Source organism: Zonotrichia leucophrys, chromosome 2, assembly GCF_028769735.1.
Source record: "Zonotrichia leucophrys gambelii isolate GWCS_2022_RI chromosome 2, RI_Zleu_2.0, whole genome shotgun sequence".
NCBI lineage: Eukaryota > Metazoa > Chordata > Aves > Passeriformes > Passerellidae > Zonotrichia > Zonotrichia leucophrys.
This window is the reverse complement of record NC_088171.1, coordinates 18927014-18946230: the sequence shown is the minus strand read 5'-3', so window position 1 is coordinate 18946230 and position 19217 is coordinate 18927014. Positions and strand designations below refer to the sequence as shown.

Genomic DNA, 19217 nt, shown 5'->3' with positions numbered 1-19217 from the left:
ATATGTTTCAGAAAGTATTCCTGAGGACTCTGTTTTCACTACCTTTCCTAATTTGTCTTTTAGTATTCTCTGTTCTGAGAATTGGTCTCCAAGAGGAAAAACATTGCTTTGAGCCACTATCTCTATATGAATGACCTAAGACAGCAATTCAGGCAGATAAAATATGCTAGCGTTGACATAGATTGATAGGGACTTTTCACATGATATCTACATTAAGTTTGGTCTAGACAATACTATTATTTGATCATTAGCTAGGTCATGGATATTGAAAGGGGAGCCTGAGATTATCCCTAGAGAAAATACTGAAGTGTTATCACTTAAAGAAAGCTATAGATACCTGAGTATTTTTGAAAAAGGCTTCATTCACAAGACTGATGTTAAAAAAAGTGGATTGTATGAATTGGCACAGTCAGCTCCTGAAATTGTCCCCATATAAACACCTTCTTTTGATTAACATCTAAATATTAATTTGACTTGACTTTAGTGAGGCTTTCAAACTGCCTCTTGTAACATCCTCATGGGTAAACTGGTGAAGAACAGAAGAGATAAACAGAGAGTGTGAATGAACCAAAAGGTAGCTGAACTGACAGGCTCAGAAGGTTGTGATCAGCCTCATGAGATCCTGTTAGAGGCCAGGCACTCGTGTGGTGCTCCAGGGTGTGATCCTGGAGCAGATACTGTTCAACCTCTTCCTTAGTGACCTGAATGATGGGACAGAGTGCACACCCAGCAAGTTTGCAGAAGATACAAAATCAAAAGGAGTGATTGACAGACCAGATGGTTGTGCAGCCATTCAGGGGGACCTCACCAATTTCCTAGAGGAATAGGAAATTGGGAATTTAATTAAGTTCAATAAAGGGAAATGGCTAAGTCCTGCACCTGGGGGAAGAATATCCGGTAGAGACTGGGTGAAGACCAGCTGGAAAGCAGCTTTACAGGAAAGAACCTGGTGATTCTGGTGGACATGCATCAGAAGTGGAAACTTGGGACAAAGAAAGCTAACAAAATCCTGGGCATTAGGCAGAGTGTTGCCAGCAACCTGGGAGAGGGGACTCTTGTGTTTCACTCAGTTTTGGTGAGTGAGGCCACGCCTGGAGCGCTGTGTTCTCTTCTGCATTCTCTGGTACGAGAGAGATGAGGCCTTAGTGGAACAAAGTCTTGGAGCCTTTGTCTAAGGAGGAGAGACTGGCAGTTGGGACTGCTTGGTCTTGAGAGAAGGTTTGGAGGAGTCTTGTAAGTGTGAAACTTGCTAATAGGAAGAAGTAAAGAAATCAAGCCAGGCTCTTCTCAGTGGTGCCTTGTGAAAAGATGAGAGGCAGTAGGCACAAAGGGAAATGCAGGAGGTTTCCATTTAAGCATAAGAAAAAAAATTCCTCTTTTGCCTTAACAATGATAGAGCATGGCATAGGTTGTCCAGGGAGCTTGTGGAGTCTCCATCCTTGGGGTTACTCAAAATCAGACTGTGCACTAGCCCTGAGCTCTAGCTCACCCTGCTCTGGACAGAGCAGCTGGACCAGATCATCTTTGGAGGTGCCTTCTGATATCAGCTATTTGTGATTCACTGAATATCTTGGGGTTTATTGTTAGGACAGGAGATCAGACACTCACAGAACTGAAATAATTAGCATATCCAGGTATCTACTAAAATCTTTTTTTCTAGGTAAAGGGACTAAGAGTAGTAAAGATATCTGTGGTGCTTCTGAAGGTTCTTATGAGAGGTGAAAGGTTAAAACTGACCTTAAATCAAATTTAAGGGATTGAAAAAAAAGAAAAACCAGCATGATTAATCAATAGAATAATTAGCAGATAAATACATCCTTCAAAATGTGGGATTTTCATCTAAATGAGAAAGCAAAAAAATGCTTCCACTCCCAATTGAGAAATAAAAGCACTGTCACCTTGCATCAAAATATTTTGGGAGAGATACAAAAACTGCAGTAAAGCTTTTTCAAATTGACTAGATGCAAGAAGCTTCTTAGGGGAAGCACTATTAGGTGATTTCAGTCTTGAAAGAAAAGCAAAATTACTTATTTTGTGTCAAAAGAAAAGGAATGTTGTAATCACTAAAATAAATGTGATAAAATTGCCCAAGTTGGAATAAATAGTGTTTGCCCAGGTCTTGTGCTAAATGAAAAATATCTAACATCAGAAAATGTGGTACTAGAAGAATGGATGGTAGAAAATTGTGCTTTTGAAAGGAAATATAGCAAGAATTACATGAAGTTTATCCTCTGTGCTGTGTTAATTGGTAGAAATAGTTCTTGAAAAAAACAAAACCAAACCCATGGATAAATATGATAGTAATGGGGAAGAATCATTGGTGGTTGTGTAGAGGAGAGTTTGAGCTATGAAATCTACTTGAATTTTTTGGAGGGGTATTCTTTGGATAATGGTATTCTAATTGGTACAGCTGCTTAGCTTTTCCAAAAGTTTTCACACCAGACTTTTCACTCTCATAAAGATGAACAGGTAAAAAGCAATTACTCTGTAGTAATAATGTCTGGTTATAAAATAGGAAGCGAAGGTGAGAAAACAAGTTATTGTTCAGATGTCGTAATGGGGAGAAGTTGCCAGTCATGGAATTTTTGTTCTGCAGCTGTGTCTTCCAGTGTACCAGAATTTATGTGGATATTTTCATGAAAATGGCATCTAGCTCCTAAGTAGGAGAAAGTGAATAAGTACAAAATTTCAAGTTCCAGAAATAAAAGACAAAACATCATGTTACTAGGAAATTCCCTGTACATGCACATGAATGCCATTAACAGTTCTGGTCTTCCCATCCCAAAAAGGTAGAGCTGAACTATAGAAAGACAACAGAATGAACAAAGAATGAACTAAGAAAGACAATAAGAACAGACAGGATGATCTCTGTTTTAGGAGAGATCAAAGGGAGTCAGTTTCTTCATTCTCAGAAGGAATCACTGTGAAGAGGAATATCATAGAAACTTATGAAATGATGAATATACAGCGGAAGCAAATGAGTGTAATTTATTTCACTTTTTCTTATAGTGAATGAACTGTGGAGGCTAAATAAAATTATCAGGTGGTATTTTTAAAAGAAGAGGCACAGTTATTTTATGAATATTTAACTGTGATACTTGTGTCTCAGAATATTAAGGGTGTTAAAATACAGATGGCTTCAAAAATTATGTAACAATATTTTCCTGGATTTTTTGAATGCAGAGATAAAATCACTAGGTTCTCCAGTTCTCTGGGTTGCAGAGCTGGTATCTGAGGGAATATAAGTAAAATTTAATCGTCTGCTTGCCCACACCTTTACTTGGCCCTTGTCAGAGGCAGGATGTGGGACTAGGTGGGTCTTTGGTCTGACTGGAAACATATTTTGTATTACATTTAATTTCAACTAAATTAAGTTGATGGAAGTAAAAAACACCCCAAAACATGAAAAAACCCCACCCCCTTCCCCCCTAAAAAAATCCCTAACAGTAACAAAAAAAAACACCTAACAGAAACAAACAAAAAACCAAAACAAACAAGAAAACAACAAAAAAAAAAATCCAAACCAGAAGCAACAAATGCTCTTCAGTTGCTAATGGCGTTGAGGTCAAACATACACAGAAGTCAAGATAAAAGACACATTATAGCTTTCTTTTTCATTTAACTTGCTATTTTCTTAATACAAATGGAATGATGGAAATGTTGTTGTTTATAAATTAGTTAAATTTCTGTGTTTAATTCAAGGTTGTTTGTAACTTCAAATATTTTATTCTAGCATATATAATGTTCTGTATGTGCCATTACAGGAAGAATCTGCAATAATGTATGAAGATTTAGAGGCAAGCCTTGGATAAAAAAATAAAGGTGGAACACTAGCTATGCTGACATAATGATAAGGAGAAGTCATAAGCAGTTCTATGATAGTTTTGATGAACAGCATTACCTCCCAGCAAATCACAGAGTGGGTCAGGTTGGAAGGGACCACAGTGGTCATCTGGTCCAACCACCCTGCTCAAGCAGGATCATCCCAGAGCACATTGCACAGGATTGCATCCTGTGGTTCTTGGATAGCTCCCGTGAGGGAGACTCCATAGCCTCTCTGGGCAACCTGTTCCAGTGCAGTCACCTCACATTAAAGAAATTCTTCCTTAATCCCTCACTTGCTCAGGCCTCTGATTCTTAAAGATACATTTATTTCAGTGACTATTTTTACTGCATTTTAAGCACAAAAGTGCTCTTAATAGGAAAGTGCCTATTGAATATTGCATGCAATAGCAAATATAATGTCTAATCAAATGGATAGGGATTAGACTAATGCTCATGTGCCAACCTATCATTAAATCCCAGGAATTTTCATTGAGTTGGGGTTTATACAATTACTTGTAAACATGAGAAATGCTGAAAATGGAGCAATGCAATGCTGACTTTGGTATTAGATCAATGTATAAATAGTATACATGTGCCTCTGTTGTAGCTATTAGAAGCTTTTTCAATGAAGTAAATCAAATGATTGACATTTGTAAATATATATGTATATAGATTGTAATAATATTTAAAATTAATTTGTATTGCTATCTTATAATCTGCTATATTTTAAACACATTGTTTTTGAGAAACTGCATGACTCTAGTATCTAGTAGTTTCTGTATGTAACACAGATACTGTATAAGCCTGAAGTGTGAGGATACAAACCATGCTAACCATTTACTTTCAGTTCAAGGAAGCTTAAAACTTTTTAATGAGTAGAATTTTCAGAATTCCTTGAGTCTTCTTAGGAAACAAAAGTCTTTTTTAGAGGATTCCCTTGCTCAAGTGATGTTAGTCCTAAGGAGTCTATTAAGAGGGTGAAAACTGTCCGATTTGTTGGAAGATTTCTTTCTGCATGAGAGAGCTCAGAAATGGAAATGAAACCTTTGTATCATTTCTAGCTGGGTGAGCAGGAATTATATCTTGGAAGTACTTCATCTAGTACAGGATCATGGTGAGCTGGTGAACTGAGCTGACAAAGGCACAGAAAGTGTTCTTTTATTTTTTAAGCAGCAGCAAAGTGGTATTGCCACAGAGTAACGAAATCCTCTTCCTTGTACACCTGCTGAGTCCACGGGCTCTGTGTACAGCCGCTCAAGAAAACTTCTCATGTCTGGTTCTGAAGTCTCAGAATGCTCTTACATGTATAGCAACTACATAGCTTGTTACCTTCAAAAATTTCTAGATTTGCAGGGAAGCGTGAAGGTTTTCCCAAAATCCTCATATGTGATGAAATCATAGTTGTATTTATTTGGAAGTCAATTATTCTTTCTAATTTTTCAAAAATGGCTCAAAAAATTGGACTTTTCCAAGGAAACGTTGACTCAGTAATATCTCTAATTCAGTGCAGATATCAAACAAGATTTTATTTTATTTTGAATGAAATGTGGGAGCACACACAGGAAGACTCAGTATAAATCAAACTTTTCTTTTCCTTTTTTTTGTTTTGTTTTTAGTTTGATCCTTTAATGATTGAAAGCAAAACACCAGCAACAGTTGTGCTAATGCTCAGTTCTCCTGAAAATGAAGTTTTGGCTAAGGCATGTGATGCTCTATATAAATTTGCATCAAAAGGTTAGTATTTTTGCAATAAGCTTTGTTTTGCAGTGCTTATATTTTGATAGTTGTTTCATTTCCTAGCATTGAAATTTTACTTTCTCCTCAAACGCATCTGTTGAAGTTTGGGTGGTTTTTTTGAAATGTCTATACAACCTGTAGTTGCAGTAATAAAGAAGTCTTGTAGTTTGCATGAAGGAAACTTTCATAATTTTGTTGGAGATTTTTATGTTTACTGTTTAATAGAGCTCGTTTTAATATGAGATAGATGCGGGTTTTTATAAGCAACAGATCTGCAGCTGAGAAATAATTATTTTTTTATGTTGGAGTTTGAAATGTCTGTACCAGTGTAGTAATTTTAATCTTCAGTTTTCAATGACAAGAATCTCCTAGCCTTTTTCAGTTATTTTGACACAAAGTTGTTGTGTCGATGTTTCTGTGCAGGTGATTCATTTGAGGCTGCTCAGCCTCCTTTATCAAGCGTATTTCTTGTATGAGTTGGGAATCTAACAAGACTCCGAGATTCCAAATCTTCCAGAGGTTCCTGTATAATCTATAGCTAAACATCATGTTCAAGGTGCTCAGGAGACAAACAGCTGTATAACTAGGGCTAAAATTTATGTGGCACATAATTTCCTAAGTTGTCTGCTACTTATTCCATGTTATTCGGTATTAGCCACTCACATTGGTATGCACTGGTGGTATTCTTGCTCTGATTAATCTGGTTTAATTTTAATTTCCATTTCATTTGTGTTTTCTTTAAAAATTATGCATTTATATGCTGATTGTTAAACTGATGTAAATTACCAACACTGATGAAGTTGTGAGAATGGCTGAAGTCTTTGACAGCTGGCTAGGGGTCACTGGATTCTGAAAGATATTTAGGTTCTGCTTAATATGGCAAGCTTGGTTGAGGGCATGAGATTGAATTCTGAATATGTGAAGAGAGAATGGGGACTGTTGGGAGACAACTATGAACCATAAACTCTTGCTGGCTCCGTCCCTCCTGTCCACAGCAAAATATGTCACACCGCAGGACAGATGTGTTATGTCTTTTATGTTTAAAAGAATAATCCTTTAAATTATTAATGTAGTTATTCCCATAATCTTCCAGGAGAGTAGACTCTAACTTTGTGGTGTGGCACATGAGAAGGGGTTGTTTTCAGTTAATTAATTGCAGTTAATCTATTTTTTGGAGTGTTGCTGGTAAATAAAGTCCCATAATAAATAATACCTTCTCCATTTTAAGCATGTCTTGGCCTGAGAATGAGCACAGATCTCCAGTTTCCTCTCATATTTCTCACTTGTAGCCAGGAAGGGCAGGCACGGTTCATTAGAAAATGTTGTGGGAACTGAGAGTAGGAGTAGGATTGGGATTTTGTTTCTTGGGGCTTGTGTGTGTTTTGTGTGAGCAGGAACAGAAAGCTGTCATCACACTAAACTCCTCTGTTCTTTGCATGTCCAGCACCTATTCAGCTACAAAACACTTCATTCTCAGGTGCTAGAATTCTCAGGTAGGAATTAATGATGCAAATCCTGGTAGTTGCTTCCCTTGAGGGATAGTAAAGATTCAGAGAATCACTGAACTGTTATGTTGGGAAAAATGCAATAGGGAGGCAAGAGAGGAGGAAAATAAAATGCATATTCACCTGAATTTTATCAGGTGTACAGTATTCACCTGATACTGTTCACCTATACTTTGCTAAGTAGGAAGCTTTCCTTTGTACTTCCACTTCCATTTTTCTCCAACAACTGAGTGGAGTGTCCAATAGACAGGAGCATCCTTTGCTTGAAAAATGTGAATTAATCTGAGATACTATTAATCCTTAAACTATCTGACACATATTTATTAGGGGTGTAAATCAGATGATCTTCAAAGGCGCTGTCAGGCCTCTGTTCTTTGGTTCTGCTGTTCAGTAAAAGATTGGTAGTGGTTTTACCTAGATTCATTAGAGCTGTGAGGTTGCTGGCCTTTTTCTTGGGCTTTTAACCCAGTTCCTTTTCAGGTGATGAAAACAAGGTGACACTTCTTGGTCTTGGAGCAGTGGAACATCTGTATAAGCTCCTCTCACACGAAGATCCACTTGTACGCAGAAATGCCATCATGGTAGTTGGCATCATGGCTTCTAATAGTAAGAGTCTCGAGGTTTTACTATTTTTCAGTGTGTGGTCATCAAAACAAGAGGTTGATCATGTGAAAAAATCCTATATTGATGCCCAGACTAAAGTGATGTAAGGTTGAGTTTCAGTGGCTGTTATTTTATAGTGCTTTATAGACCTGTATCTGGTTAAGGTAATTAAACAGGTTTTAATTTGGTGAATGTCTTACCCAGTTGTCTTCCATGAGGATATTCCAACCATGCTCTCAGTCTTTCCCAACCACACTCTCTGTCTTTTCATCAGCTGCTTGTCATGCTGCACTGGACCTTGTCCTCTTAGATTACTTTTAATTCAGCATTAGCATATTGTCAGTGGTGCTGCACAAGCATGGATTTGAATGAACAAATATCTCCCATTTATATTCACATCTTAATTGGTTTTTTATTTAGAAGTAAATTAAACTCATACCTTTTTTTCCCTCACATTTAAACATGTTGAATATGTTGATAATAACAACACAGCCCTGTAGGATCTCATGAAGTCTGTCCCAAAAAATATTACTTGATTTTTCTATCCAAGGGTTGAGGTTTTGCTACTTTGCCATTGACAACATTAGAAATGCAATCTGAAAGACTTTACTGTGATTTTAGTAAGACTTGTGTAATTCATGTTTTCCATTTGCTGTGTGGGCTGGCGTCAGCACAAAATTGCAAAGTGATGGCTTGAAAACTAAACAACAGAAGGATTGCTTTTAATTTGATAATTTTAACCACAAATAATTTTAACTAGCAGGGTATGACTTCTTTGGCAGCTAAAATCATGCAATGTTAATCAGTACTTGCTAGATCTAAGTATTTTGAATAGAGTTTCAATGAAATATAGAGGAACTTCATGTGTATCAAATGTCATAGAATGCCATCTGCAACTTGAAAGTCTCTGCTTTTTTTTCTGGGCCCATTATGATCTTGGTCTAACTTGTGTGTCTTTCCCAGTCAGGTCGTTTTGTCACTCAGGGAATAACCATAAGTACATTTTGCTTGGAGAAGATTCTGTTTCCTTACTCAGCTAAGATTGCCAAACAAATGACTTGATATTTGTATTTTCTTCATCGTAGATGATGTGAAGAAGTTACTGAGGGAACTGGACGTCACAAATTCACTTATATCACAGCTGGCTCCAGAAGGTACCTTATAGTATTCATTCCTTGTGCAAAAGTACAAGTCAGAAATAATTTATGATTGCCATTTTATCAGACAATTTAATAAAATCTACCTTGTAAAATGATATTTCGTAGTACATGTTTAATAGGTAAGTGCTTTTATAGCATAGCTCTGTAGCTCACTGAGTAGTGTTTTGTGTTGTACAGATGGAACAAGACGTTCATGGACATATTGGGTATGGTTAACAACTATTGTTTATTGACTTCAAATAATGCTTTAAATGAAAATTAATTCTCTACTGAAGTAGTGAAAATATTCTGTGCTGAATAAAACTTAATCAAAATGTTTATATTTTTTTTTCCCCACAGAAGATGTAGTTATCCATGAGTTTGCTACTCTTTGTCTAGCATATATGGCTGTTGAATATACTACTAAAGTAAAAATATTTGAGCAAGGTGGGTTAGAACCACTTATAAGACTGTTAGGTAGCCCTGATCCTGATGTTACGAAGAATTCACTTGAGTGTATCTACCTTTTGGTACAGGTAAAGTTTGCTCTTGTTTGTTGTGTTAAACTTCAGAGGCATTTGCACCCCTACCCCTGACAATCTCTGTGGGGTTTCTTAATTTTAAAATATTTGCTCCCTTTACTCCACAGTGTTCGTGAATGTTTTTGAAACATTGAGTCCTTGCACCTGAGTCCCTAAATGTGAAATTGGTTATGAATAGAGCTGTTTTTAATTCTGTTAAACTTAATGCAGTTGTCTGTGCTGTACTGCAGTAAAAGTAAAATCAGTAGGAGGTTCAGATTTTTAAAACTAAATAATAATTTGCCTTCTGTCTTAGTTGAAAAATGTTAATCTTAGTAATGAGAGTTGTAATCTGTCTATCCAAAAGGCTGGAATTACCCTGTAAATTAAAGAACTACCAAATGCATTGTTTCTTGTTTTGACCAGCAAGTCCATAGCACAATTTGGAACATCTTTTAATGATAGGTGAATGCTGTCAACAGCTACTTTCCATACTGGGAGGAATAGATTCGTTATTGGCTACTTCCACTAATGTCATCCATATGCTGCTTAGCAAAAGAATGGCGCATTTGTGTGGCAGTTCTTTCCCATGGCTTAAGCGAATCAATTCAGTAATGAATTCAGTTTATAACTCTATCTCTTTTGGGGCATCAGAGCATGTCTATTCAGAATCACATTTTACTCTTTCTCTTTTTTTACTATCTCGCTGTCTTTGTTGCAGGGTATATCTGGATAACTGCACCTGGTGCTTGCTTATATTGATAAGGATAATTGCATGCTGCACATGTGCAATAAGCTATTTAAAAGCGAATTGTAATTTATTTATTTATTTTCTTTTTTAATATAATCAACTACTGTCTTTTTATTAAGCTGCACATTCACTGTTTAAAGTTGAAATTTTAAATTGTCATTTTATAATTACTAAAACAAAAGAAAATATAACCAGGCAACCACAGCAGAGTGCAAAACATTGTTTTCCTCCCACTGAGGTAAATAAAAATTGTGAAACTAAATTTAAAAACTTTCTCACAGAAACATTTATGTTGAGGCAAACATGGTAAAATAAAGAGTGAATAGGCTTTTTTATACAGGACTAGATTTTGTGGTGAGTATGTCAGTCATGCAGAAAACCCCTAGAATTTCAGGTTTCTGAGGCTTGATTATATTCAGTTTGATTCTTAGCTTAAAAGAAAGAAGTCTGCAAAACTGGAAGCTCTGCAGTATTGACTCATTGTTTAATGTCTAAATTCAGATTTTTTGTGTTCTTTCTGCAAAGTGAGAAATTGATGTATTGTTATATTCTCTATCACTAACATTCTTTGTTGGAATATTTTACTGCAGGATTTTCAAAACCGTGCTGCAGTTCGGGAACTGAATGTTATTCCACCCTTGCTGAAACTACTGGAATCTGAATATCCAGTCATTCAGTCCTTGGCCCTTCAAACCTTAGAAGTAATTAGCAAAGACAGAGAAACCAGGATATTACTGGAAGAATATAAGGGATTAGATTGCCTTCTGAATATACTGGAAAACAATGTAGGGTTTACTTGCCTTAAGCTTTTTTTTGTTCTTGGTGCCGATGTTTGTATGTTTGTGTGACTAATGAGAAATAGTACTTATTTTATGGAAGAGAGATATAAGAACAAAGAGTTACTTACTTGGAGGGAACTTTGATAGAAATGAGATAAGGATAGCTAGGATATCTAGCTTACTAAGAAAAGAAGCAAAGACGTTTCCCAAAATGTTTATTATTCAATTTTTGAATTGAGTTTACTTTATATAATGGCTTTAGACACAATTTCCTATAATTGTTTATGCTATTATTAGACTCAGTTTAGTGCTTCTGGAGTTCAGGTGCCGCAATGGGAAATACAATGCATAGAGATATTAGTGAATTTTTTTAAGTTTTACGATCAGGCACATTCAGGCACATTCTGAGTACCTGTCTAGCCCGCTTTTATGTAAATTAAAAACTTCTGGGAGTTTTACTATTTTTAATAAATTGTATTGAATCCTAGAGTCATCATCAAATAAATTATATGAAAATATGTATTTGTAAATGTGTACTTTGCTGTATGAATAAACTGTCCAAAAGAAAGTTGCAACAATTATCTTACAAACTTAAAAGCCTAAGATATTTTAGTCCTGATTTCAAGGTTGTTTGTTTTTTTTTTATTTTGCTTTAAATTTTTTTTATTAGGAACTCAACGATCTACATGTCGAAACTCTTGCTGTGTTGGCAAATTGCCTCGAGGATGTGCATACTCTGCAACAGATTCAGCTGACAGGAGGCATTCAAAAACTACTTTCATTTTTAAAAGTCTCTACTGTTCCTGATATTCAGAAGAATGCAGCAAAGGCAATTACCAATGCAGCTTATGACTGTATGTGACTTTTCAACAATCCATGGACATGAAATTGTTTATGAAGTAAATTTTTATCCAGAATGAGGTCATCTTCTCTGGTTCAGGGTAGTACTTGTGTTGAGGAAAGCACTGGCAAGAATTAATCACAGTGATGAATCTTGCCAATCGGAGCAGCAATTGCATGCTAGGAGGTTTTATATATATATATATATATATATATATATATTTGAAAATGTTATGGTTTTGCCTCAATTTATTTTTATTATTTTATTTTATAATGATCTTGTAAAATTATGTCCTCAAAGGAAAATGGACCTCTGAAAATATGATCCCTGTCTTTTGTTTAGTGATGCCAGCTGACTGCCATCTTAAGCCACCTTTGCTGGCACTGTTTCTGCCTCTATCTGTTAAGACTTCATTGCAAGCTGACTTCCTTTTGCATTCAACTGCTCTTCTAAATGTCAGGCAATTTCAAATACAAATTCCTTTAACAGAGGCATGAAAGGAAACCTTTCAAATGGCTTGCAGATTAATATTCCCAGGGGAGTTAAATAGTTTCATTGTAATCTTTTTATAATTATTCATCCTATAGTTCTTTTTTGTATACTTTTCTTTAATTCACTGAGGAATTCTGAATTAGGCAGAACATGCTCATCATTTATGCCCACAAGGATGCTCTTTTAATCAAACTACATTTGAAATTCCTTCCATACATTGGCTACTGAGTTGCAACATGTGCCAAGTAATGTTGTATAACAAAATGCAATGTAACTAATAACATACTTCTGACTATAGATTTTACTTCTGTCAAGGGATTTTTATGACAGTAGAATTTAAATATTTCATTCATAATTCTGGCACCTTGTGATTGAATCATGGCTTTATGTGTATTTTAAAAATAGGTCATTTAATTTAATACATGGATAAAATAATCTCTCCTTTCTGCCATATTTCAGACCTCCTTTCATCTCTCCCCATGCTATCTTTCTGATTCTTTTCTCACCTTGCTTAGTTTGATATCCTGAATATTTGTAATTATTTGGATTGAAAATGATACAGAGAAAGAACGTCCGAGTATTCTGTGGATTTTCTTTGCTTTTGTCATTATCTGTTAGAAGCTTGGCAAGTCACTGAAAATTGTTTTCATTAATGTTCAGGTATCAAAGGCAGAAAGGGACCTTCTTATGTCAGTATTTTCTTTGTGTATTTTCTGTGTTGTTATTTTATTACGCTACTTAGGACTGTCAGTATCATTTTTATAGTCCTGTGACAGGCTTGTAAGTTGTATGCTAAGCAGATTTATATTTGCTCCCACTGCTTTCTACTGCATCTTCCTCCTTTATCATATTTATTTTCAAATAAGCATAGCCTTCTTTTCCTCTTTCACACTTTTTTTTCAGTTTTTGTGGCCTAATATTTTAGCAGCTGTTAGTAGAAGCATGTCTGAGCACATTTTTAAAGCACGGTTGCAAGAACCACAGATAATATATTACAGTACTGCCTGTGATCTTATATCATGGGATGTTACCGTCAGTGAAGATGCATCTTCTTGTCATGCTTCTTTACAAATGGAGTCAATGAGGTTTCATTATAAAGGTTTGCTCTCTTCTTCAGCCTATGACAGTTAGTATGGATGCAGCAAGCTGGGAAAATACATCAAAAGGAGATTTAAAATATTTGCCTTCAAGCTGTGGAATTTTGGTGACACCCAGTTAGACAACAGGAAACTTCTTGTCCTGGTGCAGTGGAAAACACAGTCCAGTAAAATTGCTGCTCAATGTAGTCCCCAAAAGCACTGAAAAATTTTCAGCTACCTAGAGATACTGGTCTAAAGTCAGCCTTGCAGTGAAAAGAAAAGGCTATTATAAGAAACAGCCCAAGTGCAAAAAGAAAACAGAAATATTTTCAGTTCTTGTTTTGTGATTGGATTGTGGTTGTAAGCATACTAAACAGTCTATCCAAAATGCAACACTAGCATATACTATACTAGTACTTGCCTTGATTTGAATCCAGTATAAGACAACACAGCTCTTAGTTCTCTAGTGACTGTTTCATTAAATTTGTAATAGCTATACCCATATTCTTCAGGCTTGATAATCATGATTGCAATTTACCAATATTTCCTGTATACTTGGGTAAAAAAATACTGCTTTTCTTTGGAATGAAAAACCTACTTTTGCCATGACAGAACATGTATCTAGCTGGTTTTTTTTAAATCCTGGCAGCTGAGTATACAGCAGTATCTGGTTTTGAAATTATTATTGTTGACAGATGGAATTTGGTTTTGGATTGGGTTTTTTTTTCCTGATAGATGTGATCATAGCAAGCAGTTTTGTTTTATGTCCCTTTCAACCCTTTGGAAAGGGACTCTTCTAACTTGGTGTTGTTGTTGTAAGAAATATATATATCCCTTAAGAGTTATTCTCAGTATCAGAATAAATTACATGGTATAAACATGATATTCAGCTTTAAATAGCATCTTTAGGATGCTTCTCTGTTTAAGTACATTAAAATGGATCATATTTCTATACATAATCATTATGCCCTTGTCTCTGAATTTTTTTTTGTTCTCTAACATAATTTTGAATTTATTATATTAATTTATTGATTATTTTGTTTTGTTTGCTCAGAATTCCACTGGTGAATTGTACTGTAATTCTTGCCTTGCCCACCAAATAATGCAGTGAATTCAGAATGCTAAATTATAATCTAATGCTATAAATTATTGAATGTCTGTGAGTGGATTATCTGGACTGTTGATTAAGGAGAGCCTGATTTTCCCCTGACAATGCCAGACACACCAGCCACAACAAAATGCTGTGGAGTGTATGTGGGGAAAGTGGTGATCACTCTGTGCTAAGCCAAACTTCTGGTTTGAAGCTCTCCACATTCTTTCTGTGTATCTCAGTGCATCTCATGCTCAAAGGGAAGCACACTAAACATGCTCTGTGGCCTGAATAACAAAGGCAGTTCATAATACAGATCTTTGTTTATCTCAGTTAGCTCAAGAACAGTGGGAGGTCATGATACTATTTAGCATTAACTTTTTTCATTTGAAATTGGTATAAATAATTACATAAGGTGATGACAGTGACCTGAAAAGTAATCAGTAGAACTCAGATCATGATTTGGGGGTAAGAGGGAGAAATAGAAAAATATATTGAAAAATAAAGGTTGTCTCACCACGAGGTCAGTGCATTAAAATCTGGACTGAATGGTAGATACTCCAAACTCTTTTAGTTGTGTATGCTTTATTTTCCCTCATGTTAAATCAATGTATTCAAATAATGTAGGGGTCAAGAAATTATTCACTGTAAAACTGATGTTGGCACTGACATCCAAAGTACTTCAATATAAACTATGCTTTTCAGTTGTGCAATCTTTCTAGTCTGCAGTAAAGGACACAAAGGAAACAACTCATGCACACAGAGAGAGGATCAGCAGAAAATGTTCATCCCTTAGGTAGAATTGGCACTTGGATATTGAAATATTAATAATTTTCATTGATCTAACTACCTAAATATACATCCATACTCTATATTGTGAGTTCAATTTCAAGATGACTTTATTATTATAAAATTCTTTTTCTGTTTAAAGTATTTTAATTACTGTTTTCAGTCATTCAAATTATTTATTCATATTATTATTTCATATAGGCATAAAGTATCTTTAAAATAAATGCTTACCCATCATCATAGGTGCTTTTAAAAGCAAGAATAATTTTAAAGAAAATCTGTAAACAAATAAGTAACTTGCTGTACAATAAACAAATTACTGAGGCATGAAGAACCTCTGGAGATCATTATTAGGGATTATGGACTACCTTGGCAAGCAGCAGGCCAGCAACACACTTGACAACTTGTCAAAACAGTCTCTCATCCCAATGAGGCCTTCTCTTGAGAACTGGCTGATATGCATCAAGCTTGTGGACAAAGTTCTGCTGATACTTAAAATCCTCCCTGTTTTATTTGTTGCATCTTTGTTTTGAGATTTCATTTGTGTATCTGAGGATTCTAAAAGAGTTTAAAACTGAGCTGAAGAGGAGAAATTGGCTGCACCTGTCTCATCTCCATGCTTTGAGTAATTTCTGCTCTATTACATTTTTGATCAAACTTGCTTTGCATTGACTTTGTGGACTTGTGTTTGTTTACTTTTATTCACTACAGATTCAGATTTTTCTAAAATAATACTTAAAATATTTTTTTTCCCCTTTATTTTTTTTTGGAGGGGGGACAGCAATCCAAACAAGAGAGTGGTCACTCAGAATGATAGAATGCAGTGGTAAAATTTCTAAATATTTTGAAGTCCCACTGACTTCTCTGTCCGTGAAATTCTTTAATACTTTCCAGATTCTACTATGTCGATATAACTTCCAGCATGTAATTAGTCCAGTTTAAATTATGCATATGGTTAAATGTCTATTCTCTCTCCTTGTAGAGTTTCTGTGCTCTCCAGTGCCTTTCTGCCTGAGAAAGTTGCTTTCAGGGATCTTTCTAGCAAATACCTGCATTTCTGATCTCATCAGTTTTGAGATGAGGGAGTTTATCAGTTTATTGGTATCTACATACAGATGTCTGTAGGTACTTCATGGGTGCTGTGTGTTGTTACTTGTGCAGAGGAAGGAGCATCTCTGTCCTTCTACAGCTGCTGCTGGTCAGTGCAGTGTAGGTCAGCAGTGAACACTGGGCTAAACTACAAAATTCAAATTCTCCGCAAAGTGGGCAGAAAATTTTCTTTGTAATACTCCTTGCCTATTTTTGGCTATTTTAATACATTGAGTGATATTTCACCAAGTTCAATTGTACATTTACTGGTGTGTTCTTCAGTTTTATGCATTTGGACTTTGTTAGCATAAACTGAAGTTCTGCACAATCCTTAATAAGTATGATCTGTTGCATTGGAAAAGCTGTGTCCATCAAGCCTGTATGCACTCTGTGGTTTTAAAGTCTTGCAGAGAACAAACTTTGCATTCTGTTGGGCTATGTATGTTTATACTGTGGTTAATAGTCATTATTTGGGCTTGGTTCAGAGTTCCATGAAGCCCAGTCCAGGAGCTGGATTTTGGATGATCCTTGTGCATCCCTTCCAACTCAGGATGTTCTGTGATGGGATTTGGCTCAGGTCCTTTGTGCATATTTCTTAGTGGCTGGTGCCTCTGTTACCAAAATATTTCCAACAACTAAATTAAATCAAATTAATGTCCTTTACTGATTTAGAAAACAAATGCAGATTAATGTTGTTGTTATTTCTCATTTAAAGCGGAAATACTAAAAATCTTACATTGGGAAGAGGTTGAGACATTTCTCCTAAGACTTTTGGAAACTAACAATGATGATGTTAAAGTTGCTGCTTCCCAAGCCATTTCTGCCATGTGTGAGAATATAGACAGTAAATGTGTCCTTGGACTCCAAGGTAAGTATGGTGGGAAAGGATGAAATATGAATTTGTGTTTTTTCTGTTTATAAGGAGAATATTATAATTTTACAGATTGCTATGGCTTATTTAAATGTTCATATATATTTCTTTCAAAGGGATTCCTCAGCTAGTAAAGCTGCTAAGCAGTGATAATGAAGAGCTAAAAGAAGCTGTAGTGACAGCATTAAATAATTTGACAACAGCCAATCTTAGAAATGCAAGGTGAGTCTGCAATAATTAAATTATTATTTTAAACACTTATCTGAAGTGTTAATATTTTGATTTTTAAAGAATGCCTCATCTTGTTCTTATGCTGCAAGGCAGGTCTGTTTGAATTTGACTGTAAAGCACTTTTTGGTGCTTATGAGTCACCTGGAATAGCTAGGTTCTCATCAGTGTTACAAGAGTTGTGCTGTCTCTACTAAGGTTAGCATCATCAAGGAAAGGTATGAAGCAGATGTAATGAAGGCAGAGCTGTAAATCATGTTTTGAAGAGAACATATGAGCAAAATACGCCTTATAGTCTAAAGCATTTGATGTGGAGGTTTTTTTTAAAATCCAAAATCATTGATATATTTTAAAGCTGGATGGTTCATACAACCTTTTTGACTGATCTAAATCCATTCTTTGAGGGAGATAGATCTCCTGAATATTGGCGTTGTTTTGCTCTTCCTTTTTGTAATTATTTCCCAAGTCATAGAGAATCTTGTAGTGTATTCTCTGAAAGAAAAGAAATGTACCTTCAGAATCCAAACTTACTAACAAAGGTAACAATGGTTAGCTTACTATACATTCCAAAACAATTATATAAACTAAATTCTACTGCCAGCTATGCAGCATTCTTTTATCCCAAATCTGTTAGAAGTCCTGTTCAGAGAAGAGTAACAGAGCAATGTGATCTATATGAGCAATCACATGTAATTTACAAACAAACAAAAAAAAAATCCTTCAAAGTTTCTTGGAATATACTTAAAGAAGTTATAATGGAGTCACAGGCATTCTTTGAAGTGAAAAAGTAAAGTAACTTACAAAACAAATTGTTTCAATTTATTGATTCAGCTCTAATAGTCACTCGTATTCACTTAATGTTACCAGATGGAGCAATAATTTGACACAAGAGAATAATACTCTGCTCTCAGATTCACATAGTACATTTTTTTTGTCTGATATTCTGCTCTCCTCATGTGCTGGACTCTTCAGTTGGTGTCAGTGGGAGTCGCACACACATTAAACGAGCACAGTGCTGGAGTCCAGAGGTCAAACTTTCAGCTCTGCTACAGCTGGTTTTCGTAGTGCAGTCCTTTGAGGTTTCACATTGTGAAAAGGGGATCTCTGGAGAGTTTTGAGTTGGTATAGCAGCTTATGCCAACTCATTCCATTTCTTTTGCTAAGGAGATAGTCAGGACATTGTTTAGCTCAACTGCTGAACAATTCTCTGAGACCTCAGGCAGGGAAATAGCTGTCTCTGTTCCTCTGCATTATAATGAAGTCCGTATTTGTTTCTTGCTGGGCAGAGTCAGGAAATTGTAAAGGTGGCTTATATATACTTCTCTCTCCTTGCAATCCAGCTTCAAGTACAATATGGAAGCACCAGATAATCTAATCAGAGGTCTTCTGTGAAAATCAGGAAGCAATAATTTACATTAAATATGTATATTGGATGAATTCCATGTGACTATATAATTACTTCAAAGCTTCATTTCTAAATCAAAACCATTAATAAGTCACAGAAGGATCTGAGTGTGACTAGGATCTATAAATGAATATATAGTGTTGAACCCTTAGCTGATACAAATTGGTATAGTTCCAGCTCACTGACTGACTATCAGGCCCATATTTATTTTACATTCACATAATAGGAAAAAAAAATAGTTTGGAGAAAATTCATTCCATATTGAGTTACCATAATCATATTTCATACTAGAATGTTTCATTTGTATGTCCTGTAGACCACTGAAAGTAAGTGTATAAATAATGAAGATGCTGATGCACTTTTATAATAATGTGACTTCACTGTGTGATTATGTTGACAATATTCTGATCTCAAATGAAACTGATGAGACTAGTGCCCTTTTATGAGTTATGTATTAGATTCTTGTTATAAAC

At 35.5% G+C, this 19217-nt stretch overlaps 1 protein-coding gene and 1 long non-coding RNA gene across 2 annotated transcripts in view; one reads left to right on the top strand and one right to left on the bottom strand.

The window, feature by feature from the left end:
• Window positions 1-19217, top strand: part of ARMC3 (armadillo repeat containing 3) — a 62574-nt gene that overhangs the window by 13431 nt on the left and 29926 nt on the right. The window contains exons 4-11 of the mRNA XM_064704124.1: window positions 5442-5559; window positions 7548-7673; window positions 8756-8824; window positions 9170-9345; window positions 10672-10866; window positions 11531-11714; window positions 16956-17108; window positions 17228-17333. Of these exons, the coding sequence (XP_064560194.1) occupies window positions 5442-5559; window positions 7548-7673; window positions 8756-8824; window positions 9170-9345; window positions 10672-10866; window positions 11531-11714; window positions 16956-17108; window positions 17228-17333 (1127 nt within the window). The remainder of the gene's footprint in view (window positions 1-5441; window positions 5560-7547; window positions 7674-8755; window positions 8825-9169; window positions 9346-10671; window positions 10867-11530; window positions 11715-16955; window positions 17109-17227; window positions 17334-19217) is intronic.
• The window catches only part of LOC135443663 (uncharacterized), a 42462-nt gene continuing 41549 nt past the window's right edge, over window positions 18305-19217 (bottom strand). The window contains exon 3 of the long non-coding RNA XR_010439091.1: window positions 18305-18725. This is a non-coding gene — a long non-coding RNA (uncharacterized LOC135443663). The remainder of the gene's footprint in view (window positions 18726-19217) is intronic.